Source organism: Felis catus, chromosome B2, assembly GCF_018350175.1.
Source record: "Felis catus isolate Fca126 chromosome B2, F.catus_Fca126_mat1.0, whole genome shotgun sequence".
NCBI lineage: Eukaryota > Metazoa > Chordata > Mammalia > Carnivora > Felidae > Felis > Felis catus.
The window spans coordinates 23,606,441-23,633,066 of NC_058372.1; the positions used below are offsets into that span (position 1 = coordinate 23,606,441).

Genomic DNA, 26,626 nt, shown 5'->3' on the forward strand with positions numbered 1-26,626 from the left:
ACACAAAGTTCAGGAAATGGTCACCTGGGGAAGGGTCAAGTGGACAGGACTCGGGAGGATGATATTGGTCAGATTGTAGCTCCTCCCCAGGTGCAGTTACAGAGTTCCTTATTCTTTAAACTGCACGAGTGCTATGCCCACATGCATACTTCATGGAAAAAAAGTCCCATGAGGAACTTCAGGAGTGAAGAATTAGACAAACATTTCCAATGTGTTAAGAAATATTAGTTTTATTTAACCAGTTTTCACAGCTGAATATTTATTCTATAAAAACTTTACAGATTGTACAGTTTATTATATATAGTTCAAACTACTGAACGAAAAAGTAGGTCCCACAGATGCAAAAATACTGCACCAACCAATCCAAGGTAAAGGCAGATTTACACGCTGTACAGCTCTCCACATGGCCGGGAGGTGGTCGGTTCTAAGTATAAACTTCCAAACTGTACAAAAATAAGGTTTTGATTTTATTTCATTCTTCATACATTCAATATGATTGCAAGCTCAGAAGCCTAACTAATAATAGGCGTCTGTAATCAGGAATCAGTCCCCACTCCTGAAAGGAATGTGAATGTCTATTTACACAGGGCACTCTTGGACGCCACACTCTACTCCGCATATTGCGTAGATATGAAAGCAGAGACCTGGGACATTAAACGTTGAATATAAGGTAGTTCTTTTTTTTTTTTTTTTTAAAGGAGTTCCTGCATTTAATAGTGTGCCAAAAGAATTTTAACTTATTAAATAAAATATATTCTAAGTGAACCTAAAAATTACACTTTATAAACATAAAAATACTTTTTTTTGGTGTAATACATCAATCATATCTGCAAATAGAAAACCAAAACTGCATATAAAGTAGTATTTCTCACCCAGCAACAAGAAGCACTTATGTAGTTATTTTTCAAAAGGGTCAGAAAAACTCTTTAAAATCCACTAAGACTAACTTATAACTTAGATACTCGTACTTAAGCTATTCAGTGATTCACTAATACTGCAAAACAAGCTTTCTTCTGGAGAGACAGTGGTTTCCTCATGTTAACTGGGTAAGAACTGGATATATTAAAAAGGAAGAATCATTGGATTTTCCAGCATGAATCTTAAGTGTACTTCAGTTTGGCGGTATGTTCATCAGTGGGTTTTTCATCAGAAATACTTATCCTACAAGATAAGTTTTACTTTTGATTGAGGACATTCCACCTCTGAGATACATGTACCTTTTTGGAGACAAAGGCACACCTCAGATCTTTCTGTATCTCTATTTGGGACAGGAGAGAGGAGGCTGGCTAATACCCTTTAGATTCTGTGTTCTAGAAAGAAAAAATAAGGGAAACAAACATTATTCCAGACTTTTCTGCCACCTGAAACCAGCAAAACACGCTTCGTTTCTTTTTTATACAGTACTAGCTAAAGATAACAAAAATTAGAGCTTCGAAGAGCAGTCTAGAGCTCACCATTATACTTTTATACTTGTGTGTATATTAAGTATAAAATAATGACGTTTGGACAAAGGAGCTTTGTAGTTATTTATTTTAAAGTTACAGTACTTAAAAACTCCTTGATAATAAATAGCTTGGATGTTGTAAGTCCTGCTTCCAAGCGTGAGCTAAGAGTGAACTTGTTTCAGGCTGTGAGGGAGGAGGAGGGCAGCATGGTGCCACAGGTGTGCTGCTCTAGAATTCCAGTGTCACCAGCAGGCACCTGGCCGTCAGAACTCATCGATCTTCCTCTGCAGGTACTTCAGCATGGAGTCCATCCCTTGAGCCGAGCCCCAGATTTTCTTCAGCACTTCACACTCCCTCTCATTGGCCTGCTCCAGCTCCACCTTCATGTTACAGCGCACAAGGGCTTTGGACTCTTCCAGCACCTGGACCAGACACAGGCAGTGAGTCAGCAAGGGTGCGTGTCCACAAGCACTGGCTCTCCTTGTCCCCAAAGCTATGGAGGCAGTTAGCAAGCTTGAGTAATTACCTGTCAAAAAGGCTACCAGACATCTTTTCACAACGCACACCGGGCCTGAGATACATCTGAAGTCTATTCACTCTAGGTATCAGGCAAATGCTCAAATTCAGGAGAGCTGTGCTACCCGCTTCTGGCCCCCTCCCCACTGAGACCAGCCTGGCCTGGGCCCACACTGCTGCTGCAGGCTGGTGTGGCCCCTGAGCCAGACACCAGCTCTCGTGATGCCCAGTGAAAACTCTATGAATACCCTCTGAGGGGGTTTTCTAACCAAAATTTAATCTTAACAGTGAGCGTTGTTCATGTCAGGGAGAGCCTAGATGGGAGTCATGTCTGTTAATGTTAAATGATGTTTACCTTGTAATTTGCTAAATGCAATTGTTACCAGATTGAATATTATCCAAGATAATTTTTTTTTTAAACACAGTAGGCTCCATGCCCAATGTGGGGCTTGAACTCACAACCCTGAGATCAAGAGTCACATACTGTACCAACTGAGCCAGCCAGGCGCCCCTATCCAGCACATTTATTAAATAAAAGCTTACATCCACTGTGGGCAGTTGGGAAGGAAACATGGTATAGGAAAGGGCTTTGGAGGGCACGCCTAGGTGGCTCAGTTGGTTGAGTGCCGACTTTGGTTCAGGTCATGATCTCACGGTTCATGAGTTTGAGACCTACATCAGGCTCTGTGCTGTCAGCACAGAGCCTTCTTCAGCTCCTCTGTATCGCTGTCTCTCTGCCCCTCCCCCACTTGTTCTCTCCCAAAATAAAACATTAAAAAAAAAGGAAAGGGCTCGGGAGACAGGAAAGAACTCTATGAATGGTTTTTGTAGGGTTTCATAGGACACTGTGAGATAAGTCCCTGACTGATGTGGACTCCTTCCGCTCTTAGGCATCTGTGATGGGGAGGAGGCAGGCAAGTGGGTCTGGAGCAATGGCACTAATTATAGCTCTTCCAGCATTTCGAGTGCAGGGGGCCATGCCAGGGGCACATGTGGAGGACTCAGGAGACACCGTTATTATGTGTGCGAGCTGTCTGGAGGGAAGGTCATGGTAAAAAAAGAAAAAAAAAGTAACATATGTAAGAGAACGAGTTCCACGTACAACTGGATTACAGGAGGCAAGCTCCTTGATGCGAACCATAACTTCTTGGGTGAAGGTCCCGGGCCAAAACACCTGGGAGACCAGGCCTTTGCCGCAAGCCTCCTGCGCCGTCAACTTCCGTCCACTGAGCAACATTTCATTTGCCTGAAACAAAGAGAAGTTGAGACTCACATGAGATGTGAGGGGGAGGCAGGCAGAGAAGACCCAACCTGAAAATTCATCTAAAAGAATTCAAACCAAGGGTGGGCATCTGAATGGGCGCAGGCCCTGGTGGGGACTCATTGCGTGCCCTCGGGGTTCCATCTGCAGCCTGTGGGCAGAGAATAAACCCAACAAGGCACAATCCACTGTGCAGATGAGAAGTCACATACTGACTGGTAATTCACACACACAAAAACGTAAAATGTTTCTTTTATGACGGAATACAGAATAACATGAGCACAACCAAGAAATCTAACTTAGGGAAGGTCTATTTGTTGGTAATTGAAGTTACTGGCATGTGCCCCTCCTGCTGCTTCCTCTTGCCCAGTGGTAGCCATTCCCATGCGTGAAGACACTTAATACACAAAACAGTGTCCTGGGAAATGGAGGCATAAGCAAAGCTAGGCGATTTGCTGTGTCAGGGATCTACACCAGTCACAGAATCACTACCCAATATTTGCTAGATCTTTGAGAGGCCAATGGTGGCTTCTTCTCCATATACACAGACAATGCTCCATGTGCAGTGTTTCTCCTAGAAATAGGAGTTATACTCCTAGAGTATAACTTGGAAGGCCACATTTTACCACTTGGACATTAAAGTAAGAAACTATCCAGGACCTGAATGCATCCAAAATGACCATGACTGTGGTCTGCTTAGGAGGGTGTAACTATTGTTACTTCATATGACTCAATGGAGGAAACAAACATTTGTTATTTGTTAATAAAAAAAAAAGTATATTTGTGTCTGTGTGTGTACGTATATATATGAAATTGATTTTAACTTTGTCCTGGATTCTGCATCATTTTCAAGGTCTCAACACCATGTGCACAGATTTTATCCCATTCACATAACAGGTGCAGAGATATCAAAATAGGGAGAAAACCTGACAAAGAAACTTCACACTATTCTGATGTGACAATTTCCTGCCTGCAGTTGATCTTGCACTGCTAACCTTCCCGAAGACTGATGGTCATGAAGACGTGACCATCATCTCCTGGGACTCAGGTAAAGTACACTCTTGGGAGGTGACCTTCCTTTTCCAAAAGAGGTAAAATATTGTTATGAAAAGGGCGTGAAGTTATTTAAGTGTATCTCCAGGTTAACAGCACCTCTATGCCTCCTATAGATGCATTGAGACATTTACTGCATGTGAAATGCACAGAGTGCAGGGCACACAAGTAACAGCTGGCAAAGCTAATGCTTGGTTGACTCACTACCCTTTCCACACCGGCAGAGAATAGAAAACAGGGTGGAGAACAGGGTCCCTACAAGGACTACGAGGTCCAATGCAGACCTGTTACTTGCGCCGAGTCTTGGACAAAGTCACGAATGTTCGAAGAGTTTGGAGATGTTCTAGAAAACCCCTGTACTGAGCACCTCTTCTCAGTGAAAAGAAGGCCAAAAAGAACAATACATTTAGAAACCTGATTTAACCTTACTGTCAGCTGCTAAGACAGTTCTCTGAGGACAGAGCCAAAAGCACTGAGAAAGGGTGACAGGAGTGCTGATGGAATGGCTTGGTAGGAAGTGCTTGGTGGTTTTCCTCGTTTGTGCTTCTTTTACTCTCAACACATAGTGAAGACAACACCACAACTACATCACTTAAGTGTGAAATATGTCTTCAAGACCAGGTTGGAACCACAGGGTCTTAGCTCGCCTAGTGGATGCGAATGTGTGCCTGTCAGGAGTGACCCTGTCACTTCTCTGAATATTATGCTTTGTCCCCTGGAGTGACATCCCTACCAGTGTTCCCTTCCTCCTTTCTCTCCTCCATCCCTTTCCTCAGTTCCTGTGGGTCTGTGCCAGCCAGCTAGGCTGCCAGAACAGTCCCCTGCCATGTGCTGAGCTGTCACTGCCACCATTTCCTCCTTTCAGAGCCAGACTGACTCTGTGGCTGCTGTCTCTGAAGAGTCTTTCCCTACTTAGTCTTCTCGATTTCAGATGGGTGGAGGTGCAGGACAACAGAGGGCATTTCTGACTTTTCCCAAGACATGGATGTCGCACTGACTCTAATGTTCATGGAAGTACAGGCAGTGAGTTGGTTTAAATTATAGTCAATGAAGAACACCGTAAGATTAGTAAGACTAAATACACTCAGTGTGAAGGAGCATGTTCTCAACTGTTCTCAGATGCTCAATTTCCAGTAGTTTTAACATGACAGGTTTCTAACTTCTACACAAGAAACAGATTTGCAAGGTCACTGGTAGTTTCTTGGCTGCTGTTTTGTTCCAAAATGGCCAACTGTTTTTTAAAAAGTTATAGTGTGAGGGCGCCCGGCTGGCTCAGTTGGTGGAGCATGCCAACTCTTGATCTCAGGGTTGTGAGTTCGAGCCCCATGTTGGGTGTAGAGATAACTAAAAATCTTTAAAAAATAATATAATGAAAAAGTTATAGTTTACCCAGACAAGTGAGAAATGCTGGAGAAAAGTGAAATAAGGATCCCTTTTCTTCCAGCCAAAAAAACACACATTAAGAGTTGCGGTGAGAAAACTTGATCAGCTTGGATGGGATGGGTTGGGGAGCTTTGAGCCTCAAGGAGGTGACGGCTCTGCCCCTCACTCTGTCAGGTCAGGCTCTCAACTCCCCAGAGCAGCAGCCTCCCCAGTAAACTTGGGGTGAGGACTTCAGCCATTCACTGGGCATTTCTGCAGCATTGCCCATCAGGAGCGAGAGCTGCCAGCTTTATCACCAGCTCCGTGTGCTCTTCAGTGAGGGTCTGCTGGGTGTCACTCATGGCACCCAAGCCACAGGACTCACTGTGGCACATGGCACCAGGCAGGCATGCCCTGCATGTTTCCTGGGGACAAAGGGAGCTAAGATGCGGAAGAATACAGTCCTCAGCTAACCTGCTGCACAGCTTGTGACGGCAGCTTAGCTCCACAGATGTCAGTCTGTGCCTACAGGAAAGGACAGCTCTCACAGCTTGCTTTGGCCGCGTGCTCTTTTCATCCAGGGAACGTGATCCTTTCTGGCTTATCCTGCGTGCAGAGTTTTGCACCACATCCCGTGTGAAAAACCAAACCTATGTAGCTTTGCCTCAGGCAGCTGGAAGCTTGCATACAACAAAAGCTCAAGAAGGGGACATGGCATCTGGGTGGTCACCTTCTTTCTTCCTCTCTCCTTTCCTTCCTGCCTTCCTTCCCTGACTTTCTTTCCTGTCTCTCCTTTCTTTCCTTTCTTTCTTATATACAGAGACAGCATGAGCAGTAGAGGGAGAAAGACTCCCAAGCAGGCTCCATGCCCAGCGCAGAGCCCAATGAACCGTGAGATTGTAACCTGAGCCACAATCAAAAGTTGGACACTTAACCAACTGAGCCACTCAGGCGCCCCTGGGTGGTCACTTTCAATGAGGGCCGTCACAGCCTGACTCACCCCAGCAGCATTTACTACTTTCTGGACAAAGGTTTTAGTCAAATGCTCTGCACTTTTTGAGTGCCTGCTTCACAGGCAGGCTTCTCAGCCTGGGCACTGAAAACATTCAGAGCAGACAGCTCTATGGAGAGGAGCCTGTCCCGTGATTTGGAGGACACTGAGCAGCACCCAGCCCTCCACCCGGCAGCATCGCCTCAGCTGTGACAATCAAGTCTCCAGACACTGAGGCATGTCCCCCAGGAGGAGGGGGATGGGGCACACCGCCCTGGCTGAGAATCACTGTGCATGTGGTACCAGTAGATCACAAGGAGAAGTAAAAAGTGATGCATTTCAAAACTTGTCCAGGGAGGGGGAAATGCACCTGATGAAGAGCAGGCATTCATTTTGTCTGGCCTTCCTGCTCTATGTGGCTCTGCAAGATGGTATCGTTTCCCTTAAGTCCCGCCCTCTTTCCTCTCCTGGCCACGAGGGCTGTAACTTGTTTCTTCCCTCAGAGGAGCTGCAAGAAGATGTGGGGCTGAATTCTAAGGGTGCTTGACACGGAGCCAGATCACAGGGTGGGACAGGGATCTTGCTGATTTGGGAGCTCTCCCGAGATACAAGATTTAATACCCTGGCAAGTGCCCCATGAGACGGTGTGACCTTGCTCCTGGGATGGCTCCCAGAAGCATGGGGGAAGTGGCAGCCCAGACCAAGCGTGGCTGAGATGTCAGAAGCACCGTGGCTGTTGATGGGGTGTGACAAGACAGCTCAAGGAGCTTGTGGCACATGCCGGAGACATGATCACAATGTAGGCTCCTGTGCTGGGAGTATGGCTGTGCTGGTCACAGCAGAGAAGAATGTGTTTTTTAAAAAACAATTCTGGAGTTTTCACTGAATGCTGGCTGAGGCAGAACACACAGCCATGGGACATCAAATAACCACACATCGGAAAGGTCCACCAGGAGCTGAGTTCCATCAGGCCCGCTAGAACACTAGAGGGCACAAAGGAGCCTAGACCCCCATGTCACCTGCCACCAGTGCCCTGCCTCAGCTCACGCCTACAGCCGTATGGGGGACTCTCTATGAGCAAGCCTGGTTTGTGGGTGGGCTGGCCCAGTGTACGGATGTGCAAACTGAAACAGACGGCAAGTCCACCAGTGCCTCACCCGGCTGTAGTTGGACAAGATAATGATGAAGGAAAACACCGACACATAGGGGGTGTGCCTGTCAACCACCTGGTGCGGAAGGAGAGGTGGATCAAGGTTAGAACACACAGTGACCAAGGGTGGTGTCCAATGGCCTGGCTGGCTGGTCAGGGGCCTGGTCAGGGGACAAGGGGCTCTGGCATGCAGATGACTGGGGAGATGTGTATGTGGCTGGGTCATGCTGGTGTTCAGGAGAAAGTACCCACTGCAGAGAGGAAGAAAACAGCTCTGCGAGACCAGCCTTGGTCGCTGGCCGCCCCAGTGCTGGCATGACAGACATGCAGACAAGAGTGCCCGTGGTGGGAGGGATGGAGCTCAAGGGCATGGGGTCTGATGTATCGAGGTGATTCAGCTACTGTGGCCGCTGAAAATCTGGCCTCCAGCAAGACACCGATGCCAGACCACCTGCCTGGCATCGCTCCTGAGGAGACCAGCTGGTCGGCTACTTGGTGGCACGATGACTGTTGTCACAGGAGTACACACTTACTCTGGTCTGGGTTTGCTTTCCTGCCTTCATGAGCACCTCTCTCTGAGTGGGCATAAAGTGCCCAGTCTACCATGGGGTGTGCCAGGCCAGAACTCCCTCACAGCAAAGAGGGTGTGGGAGCGGACCTGTGACCATGGGGACCCTCTGGCTATGTCATATTCGTCATCTCCAGAAGCCACTGCTGATGGAGCACTGGAATGGTGTGAGGTACAGGCGGAGTACCATCTTGAAGGTGTGTACATGAAGATGGGCACCTTCCTCTGAGTTACAGTGTACAGAGTGCATCAAAGACCCTGACACAGTACCAGGTGCCCGACAGGAAAAACCCTTGGGACTGGGTAAGAAAGGAAGCAGGTGCGGCCCCCCTCTCCCCACCAATGATCTGAGGGCCATTGAGCCTCTGGCCCTCGAAACTGGACTCTGCTTGTTCTGGAAGGGGCACATTTGGCCAGTGGACACAGCAAGGGTCCTACTGACCTTAAGGGTATGACTGCTACCTGGGCACCTGGTGCCTCCTGGGAGCCCCTGGGTCCTCCCCCACCCAGCTGCAGACACGAATGTCCAAGTGCAGCAACTCAGGGCTCATGGGATGGGGGACCCGTGTTCCACCACCAACGTGGCCACCGAGGCCAGCGGCAGTGCCAGCTGTGGGTGGTTTGGGACTAGAACAGGAAGGGAAAGGACAAGGATGGGGGTGGTCCTGAGACCAGATGTGGCAGTGGGAGCCATATGGGTCCCACTAAGCTTCTTCCTCTTTCCTTTAAACTTTATTTGGGGAATAGGTTTAAACTTCTGGAAAGATCATAAGAGCAATGTACAGAGTTCCTGTAAACCCCTCACCCCTCTAATGTTAACATCTTACATGACTTCTTACAATGATCAAAAACAGAAAATTACCATCAACATGGTACTATGAACCAAAGTACAAACCCTCTGCAAAGTTTGCTGGTTTTCCCATTAAAGTCCTTCCTCTGACCCAGAACTGTGTCTGAGATCCCATGCTGCATGAAGTGGTCAGGCCCCTCTGTCCCCTATAGTGTGGGGCAGTGCCTTGGTGTTCTGGTGAGTTCTCCGACCACGTGGCACCTTGGAAGGGCCCTGCTTGGTATCTGGAGACTGTGCCACAGTCGGGGCTTGCCTGGTGCCCTCTCTGGATTGGACTCCCAACTGTCAGGACTCTGGTGGAGCGATGCTGTGCCATTCATGCTGCAGGTCAGTGCCAATGACGGTCTTATTTCTGGGGAACTCTGACCACTCAGTAAGGTGGTGCCTGCCAGGCTTCCCTACTGTAAAGTTACTATTTTTCCCACCATAAATAATGAGGGGATGAAAATATCCATTTTCTCATCATGCCTTTACCTCTAACTTTAACATGCAGGTGGTTCTTGCCTGCAAGAGTTATCAATGGCTAATCCTTCTCCTCTACATTTCCCCCAGGACAAGTGACCCCCCTCCAAATGTGTATGAAGAGGTGGATCTGAAGAGACAAGGGGTGGACTGTGGTGGACATGGGGATGTGCTGCCAAAGTCTGTCCAAGGGAGGTCTTGTCCCAGCTGCTGGGAGTGCCGTTGGCAGCTAGCCATCAGCTCCTTCAGGGACTCTCTCTGCTGCAGAGCCACCTCATCCATGGTCACACCCCTCTTCCTGGGCAGCCCACACTCGGTGATGATGGACATAAAGAAATTAGCCATTTCAGCCCACTGTGGGTCAACTATGACAGGCCATACATGCCCCAGAGCTTACCATGGTGGCCCAAACCTCCCTCTGTCCAGTCCCAACCACTGCCATCCTGCCCACAGGTACAGACTAATATTTCCCCACTTCCATGTCTGCTGTGGAGACCCCAACCCATGACACCACCTCATGCCCTACTTCAAGGAATAAGAAATGCAATGTGTGTAGCTGCTTGAAAAATTGAAAGCTACAAACACAAACTCTTATTATGGATGGATTAAAAATTAAAAAAAAAAAACCCTCCACAATCAGATGGGAAGACTTCTCTTAACCTAAACAACTTTGCTCCTTTCATTGCTTTCCCTTAAAAGTGCAGATTTTAGGATGGCTCAGTTGGTTAAGTGTCTGACTTTGACGCAGGTCATGATCTCACGGTTCCTGAGTTCAAGCCCCTCATCGGGCTCTGTGCTGACAACTTGGAGCCTGGAGCCTGCTTCAGATTTTGTGTCTCCCTCTCTCTTTGCCCCTCCTCCACTCATACTCTGTCTCTCTCTCAAAAATAAACATTAAAAAAAATTTTTAAAAAGTACAGATTTCAGGTTATTGGGTTAAGAACTCTTCGACTGCACACTGCTGTTTGGGTTACAAATTGGGTATTTACTAATAGCAGATATCAGTGTCAATTATGCAGAGAGATAGATTCCTCACCAAATAAGGCCCTTCTCTAGGAAATAATGCAACACAGTGTCAATAAACATTCTATGAACCAAAACATGAAAACCTCCTATGATTTCATGAATTAAGAATATGAGTTAATGAACAGGATTGAACTACAAGTGCATCTGATGGAAAGTCTCCTCAGAATGACACCCTGTATATATTTAGAAAAAACAATAACCAAATTTGATTTCTTTAGGAAGTTTTCTAGAATAATTTTTAAAAACAGAGGTACTCACAGATGCTCCTCCCATAATCTTGGGAAACATAACGGTGGAACAGCCATCTGGACTCTGTCCGAAGGTAGTATAGGGTGTTTGAAACCAAGCCTTTTCATTGGCCCAAACCACATCACAAAGAGGCAATATGGAGGCTCCCAGTCCAATGGCTGGGCCATTTACTGCTACAATAATAGGCTTCTTAAACTGAATGAAAGTATTCACGAAGTTTCTAAAATGAAAAATAAATGGGAAATTACTCAAAACATTGTGTATTTGAGCAACAGAAAAGTCTACTTTTATAGAATTCAATATATCAAGATGTAAACTCTTTGGAAATCAGTACAAGTTGATTGAGATTCGTGGAAGGCCCTCTTCCAGAAGTGACCCAGAGACTTATGTACTGTGTGTTGTAAAGGCTTCACAATACCCTGGACACTATGTGAGAGTGGCTGTTGCTATAAGACCTATGTGAAGATCATGGGTGACATACAGCCAGAGGCTGCTCTTGGATTTGCAGCTGGCTCTAGGCCAATCCATCTTTCTCTTCAACTTTTGTTCCCTTTAAGACACAGGAGTCCAATTAACACTGTGGGCTTCAGATGACCAATCGAGACGCTCTCCCAAAGAAAAACTGGCATGGGGCATACCAAGACAGTGCAGTGTTAAGAGAAGACTAGGGGCTTGGGGTTAGAACCTATGTGGTCTGAGTCTGGACTTAGTATGTGATTTCAGACAACTCATTGACTACTTGGAAACCACAGATGTTTCCTGAGTTTATGTAGAATTAGATGGAATGATGGGATGCCTGGGTGGCTCAGCTGGTTAAGTATCTGACTTCAGCTCAGGTCATGATCTCATGGTTTGTGAGTTCGAGCCCCACATCAGGCTCTGTGCTGACAGCTTGGAGCCTGGAGCCTGCTTCAGATTCTGTGTCTCCCTCTCGCTCTGCCCTTCCCCAGCTTGTGCTCTCTTTCTCTCTTTCTCTCAAAAATGAATAAACATTAAAAAAAAAAAAAGAATTAGATGGAATGACCTGGGAGAGGGATGTATATACAAGAAACTTCCAGGCTGGTTTAAGACAGGAGACCCAAGAAAGAACAGCAAGCACCACAGACACATGCCTGCACACCACTGTGTACCCCAGTGGAGATTACGATTACAGCAGGATCTCAAAGGAGAGCAGGACTAGTGGTTGGGCAGCCTTCACAGAGGACGTGGATTTTGACAGAACTGAGCCAGTGCTATTTCTGGATTTGTTTTAGGATCAGACTGGAAAAGTAGGCTGCTCTTCAATTAAGGGTAGGCTGGTGCCACACCATACTGGTAATGTGCATCTTCTTCCTACCACTAGAAACTAATTTTATGTTCAGAGGTTGCTGCTTGCTATGATTTCACACGGTGAAAAAAAGGACAAACATGTACCAACATACATAGAAGGTCATTCCTGTAGGGCAGTCAGAGTTCTAGATCAGAATTACAGAATTCTAAACCTGACCCCGTCTTCAGTACGAGAACAATCTGGTTGTTCTCTGTAATTCAGTAACTTAAAAGCTGGAGCAAATCTATTCAGGTCATCTCTGAAAATGCTGACTTAGATCTTAGATGGTCTCCCATCTCCCCAGATACTGACATGAGAGGTTATGTTTTTTTTTTTTTTTTGGAGGAGGGCAGGTGAGGGAGTTTTGGGACATGCGTGTGTGAGGAACAGGAGAGACAATGTGCTGCAGAACCTGGCAGTCTGCATGCCCAGCTCCAGGGACTGTTCTCAAAGGCACCCTGTGGCCAGTGCAGTCCTCAGCCCAGCCCCCAAGGTCCCCTAAGATTTGTGGGATCTTCACACTGAACGAGAATTGACTCATTCAAATGAATGAGCTGCTGTAAGACTTTCTAAATGAGAGCCTGAGGCACTGTTAGAAAGATCACACTGGGTTTTAATGATACAAAGAGAGAGAGCCAGACAACCTTTTAAATAGGTTCTTGGAATAATGTATACAATTTACATGAAGCTACTTCGCTTGTGCCACCTTTTGAAGATTTGGGGTCAATGACATGATGGAAATACATCTTCTGAGCTTAGTTACTGATGATTCTCAAAAGGATCTCCATGATGCAGAGCAGACGTTTTCAAAATATGTCCCCTGGTGCCCTGGAGTCGCCCGGCTTTCATCTGCCTCATGTCAACAGGGGCCTAGTAGGAACTGTTCCCATGCTAACAACATCTGGAAACCATGGATGGGATGGCAGAGTAACATGAAAGAAATGACCAAATACTGCAACAAGAAAGTGACTTTATAGAGAAATGGTCAAATTCTCTATAATTAATAATTAGAGTAATTAATTCCTTGACATAGCAGCATTCTTTCTCATGTTCTGTTTGCATAAAAGAAAAAAAAATGCTTCTAAAGTAGATGTTGCAAAATCAAAGTCTGGAGAAATTGTTTAGAACTGATCTCCCCCTCCCCACTCCCAGTTATTTTTATTTTTGCTTGGAATGATAACTTAATCTAACACTGGTGGCTGCTTCTGGGAGGGGTATGAATTAACTGGCACACTCGACCGAAGATCATCTTTCCCTTTCAGAGGACAGAGCCGACCATTCTGACGTGTGAGTTCTGACATGTCAGAAACTAGCATGATCCACAGAGAAATCTGTTTAGAACAACAACAAACTTCCTAGAAATGCTTTCCTGTTTAGTAGAAACTTCCCAGAGCCACAAAGCCTTGGCTACGTGGGGTTGCACAGTAAGCCACATATCAAACCAGAGACAGGAAGGTGGGGGCAGCTTTCGGGCCTGGGGACCAAGCTCTCAGGAGCTGGCATTCAAGGAAGGACTGTCCACTGCTTCTGGGGGGGAGGGGAGCAGAAAGCACGTATGTTTTGGAACTTAAAATGCATGAATGTCCAAAATGTGTGCAATGCAACATACCAAATTTGAATTTCAGCTTCCTGTGAATTATCTGTGAACTGAGCTATAAAGGCTGTGTTGGGTATAGCAGGGAAGGAAGGAGATTGTATTTGTCATAAAATGAATTTAAAAAGACTTATGATTAAACAAAAGCAAACTTCTATCCATTTCTTTGAAGAGCATTTACTACTTCACAGATATCACCAAAAAAGTCAGATAATCACCCAAGAACAATAGTCTAGAAACTGTTTGGGGAAAATGGAAAATGAAGCATGCAGAAATTATTAAGTTTCAACAGCAAGTTCATGGTCATTTTTCAAGGGAGCCCTCTCTTCACTGTGAATATCTGGATAGGACTAAAGTGGGGAGAGGTCAGGTTCTGGGGGACATTTGCTGGTCTGCTTTATGTCTCCCCACATTTCTAATCTTCTCACTCCATGGTGGAGGAAGATGCCTGCTTTCTGGGGCCAGGAAGCTCCTGGTGCTTCAGACACTAAGCGGCAGCCAGTGGTTCCCACAGACTCAGAAGACTAATGTTATAAACAGACTCAAAATAATTTTGTTTTTATCACTAATGTGCTGAATATTTTTATTATAATGGATCTGCAAACTGGTTATGACCAGCAACCCCAAGAATGGAATTAGGTGTAGTAGATACCTGACAATCTAATGTTCAAACCTAACCTTTCTACTTCCCACTTCTTATAGGGGAAACTTGCTATAGTGATGTTCTTTGCTCCAAAGTTTTAAGGAATTCAAGACCAGACATACAGAAGTAACAAATATACAGCTTTATGTGTAAAGCCTATCTCATACATATAAAAATTAATTTAAATGCAAATGAGCAAGAGCAAAGGTTAAGTGAATCTGGTATAACTAATTATTTTTGGGTCCTGCCAGAGTACATAAAGGAAAATTCACATTGACAAAAATATATTCATTTAAAGAAGAACCAAGTGGGTTTCCCTAAAGCAGGATTTGGCCTTTGCATAGAAAAGCTTTTTGTTGGGGGAGAGGAAAGTGACAGGAGAGAGGGAGGGTCTGGAGAAGAAATGGGAGTGGGCAACTACCTGAAATAAATACCTGAAGTTACCGAAAGATTCCACAAATGAGATCTCTTGATCCATCTTTCCTCTGCATTTTCTAATCCCAACAGTGCAAACCTCAGCCACTGTCAAGGGCAATTCAACATGGGAGGAGTTGCTGGACTAGGGTTGAGTCACTTGAGATTTAGAAGTGGAGTTCAGGGGGTTACTGGGTGGCTCAGGTGATTAAGCATTTGACTTTTGATCTCTGCTCAGGTGATGATCTCATGGTTCAAGAGTTCGAGCCCTGAGTTGGGCTCTGCTGATAGCACGGAGCCTGCTTGGAATTCTCTCTTCCTCTCTCTCTGCCCCTACCCCACTTGTGTTTTCTTTTTCTCTCTCAAAATAAATAAACTTAAAAAAAAAAAAAAAAAAAAAAAAGAAGTGGAGCTCAGGGAGCATCTACAGGGAGAAACAAGCCAGAACGCAGAAGGCACTGACCGACAAGTCTGATTTTCTTATTAGAGCAGAGCTCCCCAAATCATAGTATTATGTGTAAAGTCAGTGTGCACTTACAGAAAATCTACAAAGTCACTGCCCGAGGCATAGTAGTTTGTATTTAAAAAATGAAAATTAAACCTAAGTAATTCATCCTGAAAGGCTGGGATGGGTTAGTCATCAGGAAATCTACAAGCTGTCTTAGAAGTACTGACAGTCTGTCACGGAATTACGTGTATTGATCAAGCAGTTTAATTTGAAACTGAGTAACACGATGGTCCTATCTAGGATACAACAAGTTTGAAATTACTTAGATCAGAGACAATACTTAATTAAAACAGATGGTAAAATTTCAAACTATTTTTGGAAAAACAATTATCATATGATACCTAAAAACTAGTAATGTTCAAAAAGATGAAGGAACCTCTTGTATGTATACATACATCTATCTGTACACAGTGAGAAAACAGATCAATTTTGAAAACTATTAAAAATGTTATAAAAGGCCAAGTTAATGCCCTGACACCCTAACGTACGGGGTTTCAGGGCTCCTCTGATGGGCCAATTAGGACAGCACCTGTCAGAGCCACCTTGGGAAGTCTGCCAGCTTCCCTGGTCCACCCCACACCCACCAATATAGAATAAAGCACTCCCACCAATACTGACGTGCACTTCCAGGATGGTCTGGGGGACCTGGGGGACCAGGAAGCCCTGTGCTCCCAAGGTCCTGGCGTAGGGTCTCAGCCATGCGGAGCCCAATAATCACCCAGAGAAGCTCAACTTCAACTCAACCAAGTACCTGGAGATTTGGAGAGGATCCAACCAAGTTTTCTTTGCACGTCTGTGTGTCTAAGTTTCCATCTCCCTGTACATTATCAAGGCAAAAGCATATGGAAAGCGTTCTTAGGGGTTATTCAGGGATAGGTCATTTTAGTGAGGTGGGTAGGGCAGTCCAATGGTCTTCCTGGTTGGTGACTGGGTTTCATAAATAAAATTAATTTCTAAATAATTAGATACATTTGATTATACTTCCAGTGATTAGCATGAGAAGTGAGGGATATGGAAACAGAATATGTACCTGTATATGCTTAACAGAACTAGGTGATCCTAAGGAAGCTTTTTTGTAATGTTAGGAGATAGTAGGGGAAAATCTCCAAACAGAAGAGATGGAAATATCTAAAATCAAGTTGCAAAATAACACACAGTATAATTCCATTTATTTAACAGAACTAAAAATAAATTCATATTATCTATAATATGTATGTGATGCATATTTGACAGCGTTTAGAAAAAAGCTGGGAAGACATAAATGAAGGTGGGCTTCTGGGGGAGGGGAGCATGTGAGAGAAAAGGAACTCTTACTTTTCACTCTGTAAGATCTAGTTTTATGGGCAGCTGGAACTCAGGATGAACTTGAACAAGAATGAGTACTACTTGTACTAAAACAAACTTTTCAGGTGATGTTATGGAACCAGCTTGTCATAAAGCCTAGCCAATTTATTTCAGAGTAAGCAAATGGTAAATTATTATGTGAAAGAGAATGTATCTTTATTTAAGGGCTGAAGACAGAACGTGCTCATAGTACAATAATGGAAACTCTGGCTATATGCTATTGTACACGCTAATCATTAGAACATTCCCTGAGCACTCACTGGGTCTGAGCCAGCCTTGAAATCAGTTATTTGCTCAAGGCAACCAGTAATTTATGCCAGGCCCACAGAAAAGACAGATGATTTAATTAATTTTGATACCAGTGTCTCTCAGTGAAGGGAGACATGCATTTTACTCACAAGGCTTGTTGGAGCCTGTACTACCTACTACCAGGGATTGGTACACAAGGAGGGAGACACTCAAACCAACCATTAGAAAACACCACTTATGCATACCTGATAGCTTCCGCCATTTTAGTGCTTTCTCTTTTTCTGTCATCTGTTAAACGCCGTATAAAATAAATAAAGTCGAGACCGCAGCAGAAGACGCTGCCCACCGCGCTGAGCAGCACAAGCTTGCTATCGTCGGCAGCAGCTGTGCTCAGGGCACTCTGGACTTCTTTCATTACCTGGAAGTCACCAGAAGTTAAAGCGGCAAAGAGTATTTCTGATACAGAATCCCAGAAGCATTTTACTACTGGATAATCTGGACCCAGAGAAAGTACTGATATTGTTCCCTGTATCTACCACAATTTAAACTAATTCACAAACGTATTTCCTATAACCTGAGATTTGGAATGCTGGGGACAGAGTAAGTTACATGTCTAATTATGAACAGAATATAATTAGAAAGACATGTAAATCTAAGTTATCTTAATATTCTGGTCATTGTGACTCTCAGTAGATGAGGCAAGTTACAGAGGATACCCACTTGGCATTTCTACAGTTTGGACAGCAGGTGGCACATTCAACCAGTTGAAAGAAACTAGGGTTCCGTGCCCTTTTTTTTTTTTTAAACACCAGCCTACCACACTTGGGATAGAAACCCAGTAGTTTGGTGTGCAAATATATTAAACACAAGTTGTTTTAGAAGGGATCAAAACCATTGAAAATGACCTCTATAAAGCACGCGCAAATAACCAATGAAGGACTCTGTGGTCTAAAACTGTACCGGGGACCAACCCTGAACTGGTTTGTCCTGTGACCCTGGCCAGACTTAAACAAGCTTTGTGGAGTTTGGTTTTCTTGTCTGGAGAAAGCCTGACCTAGCTTTTCACAAGTGGAAAACAAACAAATATGAGGGCATAAATTTCCAAAACTTCGTGTTTTAGATATTTCTGAGTTCGTTTTTGAACCTCTGCAAGCAAGCAGCAGTCTCCCTGGATTTTGAAAGCCAACTTTACCAGCTACTACCCACAAGGGACAGGGGCCCAAGTCACTGCAGCGGGAACGAAGTTCCACCACAATGCTGAAGATGCACAGGAAAGACGGAATTTGGGGCCCGGGGCCGTTTTAATCTCGTCCGAACAAAGAGTCCTTCGAGAGTCTGATGACAAGCTAAAGACGAGCGTGCGCACACAGGAGTTTCATATTTGAGTCTTGGGGGAGGCCTGCGCCCCCTGGAGAACGAGGCGGGCATGCACATGCGCACTTGCCCGGCTACACCAGAGGCACAGTGTTGTCCGGGGCAAGACTGCCACACCTTCCTTCTCTTGCCTACCTTCTGGCAGGGCCGCACTACGGCCCAGAAAGAGAGGGCACAAAGAGCACCGATTCCGTCCAGCCTGGCCGGGAAACAAGGGCGTGGAGAAACATGAAGCACAAAGCAGCCCAAGGGACGTCTCTCACCTCTGGGTTTAGTGAGTTATTCTCTGATGATTTTGTTGACAACAAGATGTGGGTGAAGCCATCCTGCTTCCTGACGACAATATCTCTGTATCTGTAGGCACTTTCTGTTTGCCTCACACTGAAACGCAACCGCTTGTCAAAAGGCTGGTCTCTTCTGTCGTCAATAAATTTCCTTTTCCCGGCTGTCACTCCTGTAACAGATGTCTGTATGTTGGTTGTTCCATTGGCTGTTAGCGCGTCCATAAATGGAGATGTACCTGCCGAGAGTTTGAAATCACAGTAGTCTGTGATGTCCAGCTATGACTCCCTCCCCAATGTCGTGTCTGAATTGGGTAAAAATGCTCATTATGAACCCATGATTTAATGTATCAAAGCAAGGCTGTTAAAAAGTCTACTTTGAAAGGCATTTGTTTTCCTTCCAAGTCTGACAAGGAAATCAACCTCCTGCTCATCTTGCCTAAAAAATACAGATGGAAAGGTACTTGCTGAAAAACAGGCTACAGAATTTGAGACTACTGGAGAATGGGATTAAAAGAGAAGGGGGTCTCATGAAGAGTACCTATTCCAGGCTTGAGAAGTTGGGATGAAAAAAGAAAATATCTTACTATTCCAGCCAAAGCTACCTGCCATTCCGTTGAAGTTTCTTTTTTCTGAATGCAAGATGACTTGTACCGAAACGAAACGCGAGGCGACCACCTGTTTCAGCTGGTCTACCGGGCGCTGCTGCAGTGGCCACCACTGCAGACCGGTGCCCCCTTGTGGGGCACTTGAGACTCTCAGGTCTTTCTTCTGATGCCCTGGGAGGTGAGTATCTGCCCACTGGCCCCAGTTCTACATTTTCAAACAGCCTTCCAAATAGAACTTCAAGACAGTTCTCTTTCCTGCCACATAAAATGTTCTGCTAATTTTTCCTCCTGTGTCAGCTTCTCAGCGTCAACTTGGTTGCTGTCTTAAAGATATGGTCTCCTGAACCTAATATTTCTTATAACAAAGGCAAGAGTTCCATTTAATGCTTTCCTACAATTATGAAGTTATGTCAGGGTAAGAATTCAAGTATTAAAGGTAAATAATTATTCATATGAATTTTCTGAATATTATCTCACCTGGTAAGGCATATATAGAGCCTTTGGGGACGGTGTGGAGAAAGGGAAAGAAATGTAGGAAAACTGTATCAAGCTTTACTAATAAAATTAGCACTGGCAGAAGTTCTCTGAGGGGAAGAACATGAATTATAGGTCAGAAATACTTCTTCCACAATGAAAGAAAATAAGCCAGGACTACCAGAAAAGACTCGGGAATGGACATTTAGAGAAATCAAATAATCTCCCTTGGTAAAACAACAGGACTTTCATTGGTTGAAATGCTTTTGAGGTGTTTAAAAAAAATTCAATTTTTTGAAATTTTGGAAGAGGTTATAATACATGCACATGGTTCAAGAATCTACAACTGTAAAAAGATATACCATGAATGGTCTCCCACCACTCATGCTCTCCATTTACCCAGGACCGCCGCCCCCCCGCCCCCCCCCCCCCCCCCCCCCCCTGGTTAGCTACCATGTTTGGTTTCCCAGTCTCTTTCCACTGTTTCTTGATATATACACAGGCAAATAAATATAAATATTTCTACCCCCCCCATTAAAAGACACAAATGACAGTTTAGTAGACACAGTATTTTGTCACATCTTGTTTATTCATTCGACAGTATCTTAGAACTTGTCTTATCAGGTCATGTTTTGTTCTTTTCTAAGGCTGCACAACAGTCTACTGAATGGATGTTCTATAATCTACTTTTACCAATCCACACTGCAATAAACACAAATATTTAATGGTTGTTTGGTATTACAAACAATGCTGCAATGCAAACCTTGGCCTCTCTCATTCCAATGCTGGCCAGTATCTCCAACTGAAAGATCACTGGATTAGCTGTTGTTACCAGCAGCACTGGGTGTTGCTGAATCCTTCTGAGGAAGCTAGCAAGGATCCTTTCTCTTTGTTTTAATTTTCAATCTCTCTTCTATCAGAACCCTCCCCATCTGTGTTTAAACACCTTCTTCAATCTCTTGTACTCTCAGATACCCCTCTAATCTGCTCTTCTCAGCACTGCCCTCTCTCCTCACGCCCATCATGGTCTCACAAGGTCTACACTTGCTGCCTCCTTGTCCCCTCCATCCTCTCTACACTCCACTGCAGCTAGAGGCCACATGACCAGATAACTTCTGAGTAACAGGGAACTGGATCACAGATGACTCTGAACCATTAAGCCTGGGTGTGTAGGAGATGGGGCACCCACAGGGTAGTCTGACATAGCTGGGGGATGAGGACAGGGGAGAAACTTGGCTTTATCCATGGTTACTATTAGGGTACAGATGCTCCAGAGTCCAGGAATGGGGGCAGGAAAAGTCGGGGTGGAGATGAGTACTTGGGAACTGGTGCCCAGAGAGGATGGTTGGATCTAGAAGTAGGAGCTCCAAAGGGAGGAGTGAGGAGCGAACTTGCTGGGGAGACACATGTAGGGCCAAGAGGCAGCAGGGAAGCAGGGAGGCTGTAAGAGGCTTCCTTCAAAGGAAGGAGAGGCTGCCGTGGCCATGAGGACATGTCAACAGTGGCGTGTGCCTCACAGAGGTGGAGGAGAACAGAGAAGAGGCAATGGAGGGGAGATAAGAAGCCATTAATAAACTCAGGCAAGTTGTGTCACTAGAGCATGAAGGGTAAAAAAAAAAAGACTGTAGGATACAATGAGAGACAGATCAAAGTTGTTAAATAGAAAACATGCATTTGTTAAAATGCTGTTTTCAGGAACACAGAGTTACAGCTGCAGGTGAGAGGGCCCTGATGTGGATGTGATGGCTGACAATGCTCTCCCTGCCTAAACAGAGAGCACATGAGAAGCAATACTTTGCACAGAGGCAAGCTGGAGGTCACCTGACTCAGGGTGAAGGGTGATCTGACAAAATCGAAATGAGTGGAGGCTCCAGCCTGCCCAGGAGGACAGCGTTCTTGCAGAATACACATGCCAGTGTGCTAGTAACAACAGGTGAGAGCTGTTTGGATCTTTGAGAATTACTAACCTGAGCTGAATTAATTGGTGCTGTATCAGAACACAACAAGAAAGACCCAGCAACACAGGGGAAGGCCTGTTGAAGGCTGGCTAGCTGCCTTCCGCCAGGACAAAGCCTGCTGACTTTGGATCAGCCCCCTCCACCCCTGAACTGCTCTCTCAGTCTCTTTTCTTTCCCTATTTAAAAGACACACATTCCTTACCTCTATAGGCAGATTTCCTGGTGGCTTCTTTCCACAGAAGCAGGATTTCTAGGCTATGGGGTCTATGTAGCCTTTATATGTGAGCTTCACAAAAGCCCATTTTCCTTTCTTTGAAGCAATAGGTCTTATGGAGCTATCCGTGGTTCTGCAAATGTGGAAATGGATTCATGTTGGCTCATGCTGACCAGGATTGTTGAACTTGGCCTTCATCTCCCTGTTAAAACTGCATTGGCTCACTCGTGCCATTACAGTCCATGCTGATTTCAGACTCTGTGATCCTGCTAGGGCCTCAAGTACCACGCCCACCCCAGTAAGACTCCTGGGACCCCTTCTTATCTACCTACAGGGCCATGTGACATCTAAGTGCTGTATTTGGGTAGAGAAGTGTTCACAGTGGGACTGCATCTCAGAATCACAGGCTGCCAGCACTGAGCTAGGTCCTGACCCCTACCTCACCCCTACCTCACCCCCATCTGTCATTTATAACCCTTAGCCCCTCACTCATGACAAGCTAGCCATGGCATTCTTTCACTGGGCAGGGCCTTTGTACTTGCTCTTCCCTCTGCCTAGAATGTTCTTGCCCTAGAGCTTCAAAAGGCTGGTTCCTTCTGCTCATCTGAACGGCAGCTCAAAATGTCATCTCTGCAGACAAGCCTTTGTGGAGAAGCCCCTCCCCCTAATGGGGGCCCTCCCATCGCAATTCACTTCGCCCCGGCTTGTTTTTCCCATAGCCCTCTCCTCACCAAAGGTATTTCTTCCTCATTTGATTTTTTCTTTATTGAATATATTGCCACTGTACTCCACTAAGCTCTGTGAGAGCAGGGTCCCTATGTGTCTCATTCACTAATGTAATCCCAGGGCTTGGAACACTTCATATTTACTAAATAAATGAAGGTAAGGGACCTTCAAGTCCCACCAGTCCAGTGCCCTTCACTCAGGGACGAGAAAGTAAGTGGCCTGTCCAGCATCACAGTTAGCTGATCACCTGGTGCCAATCTCGGGACAGCAGGTGCTATCCTTTAGAGCAAAATCAACTGCTAATGACCAATCTAAAAAAGGTAAACACTGAGATTCAGGAAAAAATATCCTCCACACATAAACTGTGTGAAAATTCTCTGTGACTCCCTGGACCCACAGCTCTGATGAAAAAGTAGAGCAAACGTTCTGAGTGCACAGTTCCTTAAGGATTTGGATTCAGAGACTACTAAACGCCTTCCTAGGATTTATTGGCATAAAAGTCAGCCAGGAAAAAACCCACTTTAGTGCCTCTCCTAATAAATGGTTTTCTTTTAACATGCTCGAGAGTAAAAAGGATACCCTCAAACATGTATTTCTTAACCTGTTAGAATTCACTGCTTCAAAAAGCATATCTCTCTAAAAACGAAATGTGCCTTCTGCTTCTAAACTTAAGAGAGAAACAGTAGCTGCATTTCGTTACTTGCCAGTGAGGAGTAGAAAACTGAACAAATTCTACCAAACAACTATTTCAGAAGCTGGACAACAGACAGTGCAGGACCACATTCCCAGTGTGAAAGCTGGGAACCAGGCTTTCTGCCTGGAGGCTGTTTCCACACGGTAGGTACAGGGACACTGCGTGCAGCTCAGCAAAAGTGCTAAAATCAGGAGGAGCCCAGAAGGCTTTAATTTGTGGGGCAGGGTACTTTAAAGGAGGGAGCTACACAGAAAGCTCCAGAACTGCTTATGGATCCTCTTGAGTCCTTGCTGAACCACCAATCTCAGTGTGCATGAGGTGAAACTCCACAAGGTTGGCAGACCAACAACTTTTGAGGAAAAAATTACCTATGAACATGTAACTGCCAGAGCACACACAGGGCTGGTGTAATCCCCAGCCAGAGTGGAGAGGGACACTGGGTCGAGACCCTGGAACAGGCACATATTAGTAGTGGAAGTACTCTAGCTCTAGGACTGCACTAACAACACTTAAAAATAAGCCTTCAAAGGATCAGATCTGCAAGTAAAAATTGGCTGTCAGAACAAACCTAACACTTAAAAGAGTGGACAAGAAAATCCAGCGCCCCAAAATGTAGAAGTCCCAGTGTGTAACAGCTAAAAAAATTACTAGATATGCTAAGAAATAGAAAAATCGGACCTATGACCAAGACTAAATCGGTTAATAGAAAGAGATCTAAAAATAAAAGATGATGAAATAAGAGAAAAGGACATTTCCAAAACTTATAAACAACCTCAGTGTGCTCAAGAATTTAAAAGACAGGAGTGCCTGGGTGGTTCACTCGGTTAAGCATCCAACTTCAGCTCAGGTCATGATCTCGCAGTTATGAGTTCAAGTCCTGCATCGGGCTCTGTGCTGACAACAGCTTGGAGCCTGGAGACTGCTTCGGATTCTGTGTCACCCCTCTCTCTACCCCTCCCCCCACTCACACTCTCTCTCTCTCTCTCAAAAATAAACATTAAAAAATTTTTTTAAAAAATTTAAAAGATAACACAAACATGAATTTCATTAGGTATGTTTAACAGATTAGATGCTGCGCAAGATAAGATCAGAGGGGAAAAAAAAGAAACATCAGAGAACTTGAAGACCAACAGATTCTATCCAAAATGAAACACAGAGAGAGAAGAAAAAACAGAGTAGAGCCTGGGTGTGGGCTATCAGACCATCTAGCATATGCATAATTTGAGTCCAAGAAAGGGTGTGTGCATGTGTGTAAAAACATTTGCAGAAATAATGGCTCAAAGTTTTCCATATTCGATGAAAACCAGAAGCTTACAGACCCAAGAAGCTTAACAAATACCAATCAAGATAAACAGAAAACCATAGTAAGGCACATAATAATCAATCTGCAAATGCTAGTGATAAAAGAAAATCTTCAAAGCAGACAAAGAAAAAAGCAGGAAAGGGATGGCATCTTTAAAGTGCATGAAGTAAGAAATAAAAAGCTTACAGCACACATACACCATATCTGTCTTTCAGAAACAGAAGAAATAAAAACTTCTCTAGACAAAAGCTGAGAAAATCTGTAGCCAGCCGACCCACACTATAAGAAATGCTAAAGGAAGTTCTTCAGGGAAAATGCTAGCAGAAAGAAGCTTGGATATATATGCAAAAGAACTGATAAACATGTGGGTAAAAGTGAACCCACACAGACTATATATCAAGTTTAATTAACTAAAAGGAGGTAGTAATTGGCTAATCCCACCCCCCCAACTCTCCCCTGAGTTCACATCAACCTAACCAGAATGAATAAAAACCACTTTGTATACACTACACAAATACATTAGAGTATCTTCAAGAAATTGACATCTTTCTGGAAAAATATGAATTCTCAAGACTGAGCTCAGATACAACAGAAACAAAGAGAAAAAGTAACCAAGGAAAGATACAAGTAAAGCTATATGGGGCTAGGCAAGGTAGGAGCAGCTGAGTACAAAAGAAAACAGTTTCAAAGTTCTGAGGAAAGAAGGAAATCTACCAAGTTCATTTTGCAAAGAGGATAATTTAACTCTGATGTCAGAACTTGACATGATGACACAAAACCACACACCAATTTTACTTATTTCTTGTGACACCACGGTCCCATTTTATTAACATTAAATACTGCAAAGCTATCTTTCTCAATTTCAATTCTAATAGACTTCCAATTGCAACCCCGGTGACTAAGATTTGGGTGGAAGACAAGCTAAGAAATTTTGGAAGAGAATAATGAGTGATATGTACCTTGCTAGTTGTATATTCATAACTATTAAGGGCATGGTTCTACTCTAGGGGAAAATGACCAACTAGAATTGACCAAGGACTAGCTCCTAGGATGACAATCTGTGTATTACAAATAAACAGAAGTTGGTAAAGATCATTCAATAAGTGGTAATCAAAAACCGAGTAGTTAATTTTCTTGGAACAGTCATTTTATGTCTTTACTCAAAATGAAACACAGATACATACACACACACAAGATGAGCACAGAAAAATGCTTTCAATGGAATGAAAACACCAAAACATGAAAAACTGATCTCCCAAATAAAAAATGAAATAATCTTTTCTACCTATAAATTAGGAATCTTTTAAAATATGGCAATTAAATCAGGGCTGATGAAGAGCACACATACATATACGGATACCTTTCTAGAGAGCAATTCTGTAAGATGTGTCCATCAACCTTTGTCCTTGTAATTCAATTTTTAGAATTACACTCTAACAGAAAAGAAATTATATGGCGTATTTCACATATAAAAGGTATTCAAATAATTTTATTTTTAAAATGGAGAAACTGGAAAGAGCCATAATTGTAAGAGTAAGGAAATGGTTAAATGACCAATGGGACACATGCACCTGACACAGAGAAAGCAGCCACTATCAGGATGTTTATGAAGACTGTTAACATACAGGTCAGTAAGTGTTTCACAGCAGCTACTGTTTACATTATATGTTACATATGCCAAGCTTTTAACCTAACTCTAATTAAAAACACACGGACATCTGAAAGTTGGGTTGTATCTGCAGATCTGTTCTCAAGTTTGTGTTCTATTACTTTGTTACAACCAAAATTACACAGCACAGAAATGAAAATTAAACGTATCAAAAGGTATTATAGTGTAATCAACAATGCTTACATGTGAGTTTACTAAAAATGTAAATACATAAAAAAGTCAATAATGGCTCTTTCTTAGTGATAGAGATATGGGTAATTTTTATATTCTTGGTATTTTGTAAATTTTTACAATTTACTGATATCAGGGTAAAAACCACTTGAAAACAGAC

At 44.1% G+C, this 26,626-nt stretch overlaps 1 protein-coding gene across 7 annotated transcripts in view; it reads right to left on the reverse strand.

Moving 5' to 3' along the window:
• Positions 1–210: 210 nt before the first annotated feature.
• CDYL (chromodomain Y like) overlaps positions 211–26,626 on the reverse strand; it is a 239,741-nt gene continuing 213,325 nt past the window's right edge. For 5 of the 7 annotated variants that reach the window (XM_019830306.3, XM_019830302.3, XM_045057170.1 and 2 more), the window contains 5 exons: positions 18,632–18,888; positions 17,240–17,412; positions 10,943–11,153; positions 3,064–3,207; positions 211–1,867 (listed from right to left, as the gene is read on the reverse strand). In XM_019830306.3, the coding sequence (XP_019685865.1) occupies positions 1,709–1,867; positions 3,064–3,207; positions 10,943–11,153; positions 17,240–17,412; positions 18,632–18,888 (944 nt within the window). In that variant the 3' untranslated portion in view covers positions 211–1,708. The remainder of the gene's footprint in view (positions 1,868–3,063; positions 3,208–10,942; positions 11,154–17,239; positions 17,413–18,631; positions 18,889–26,626) is intronic. The other 2 variants (XM_045057171.1, XM_023253713.2) reach the window with 1 other exon arrangement.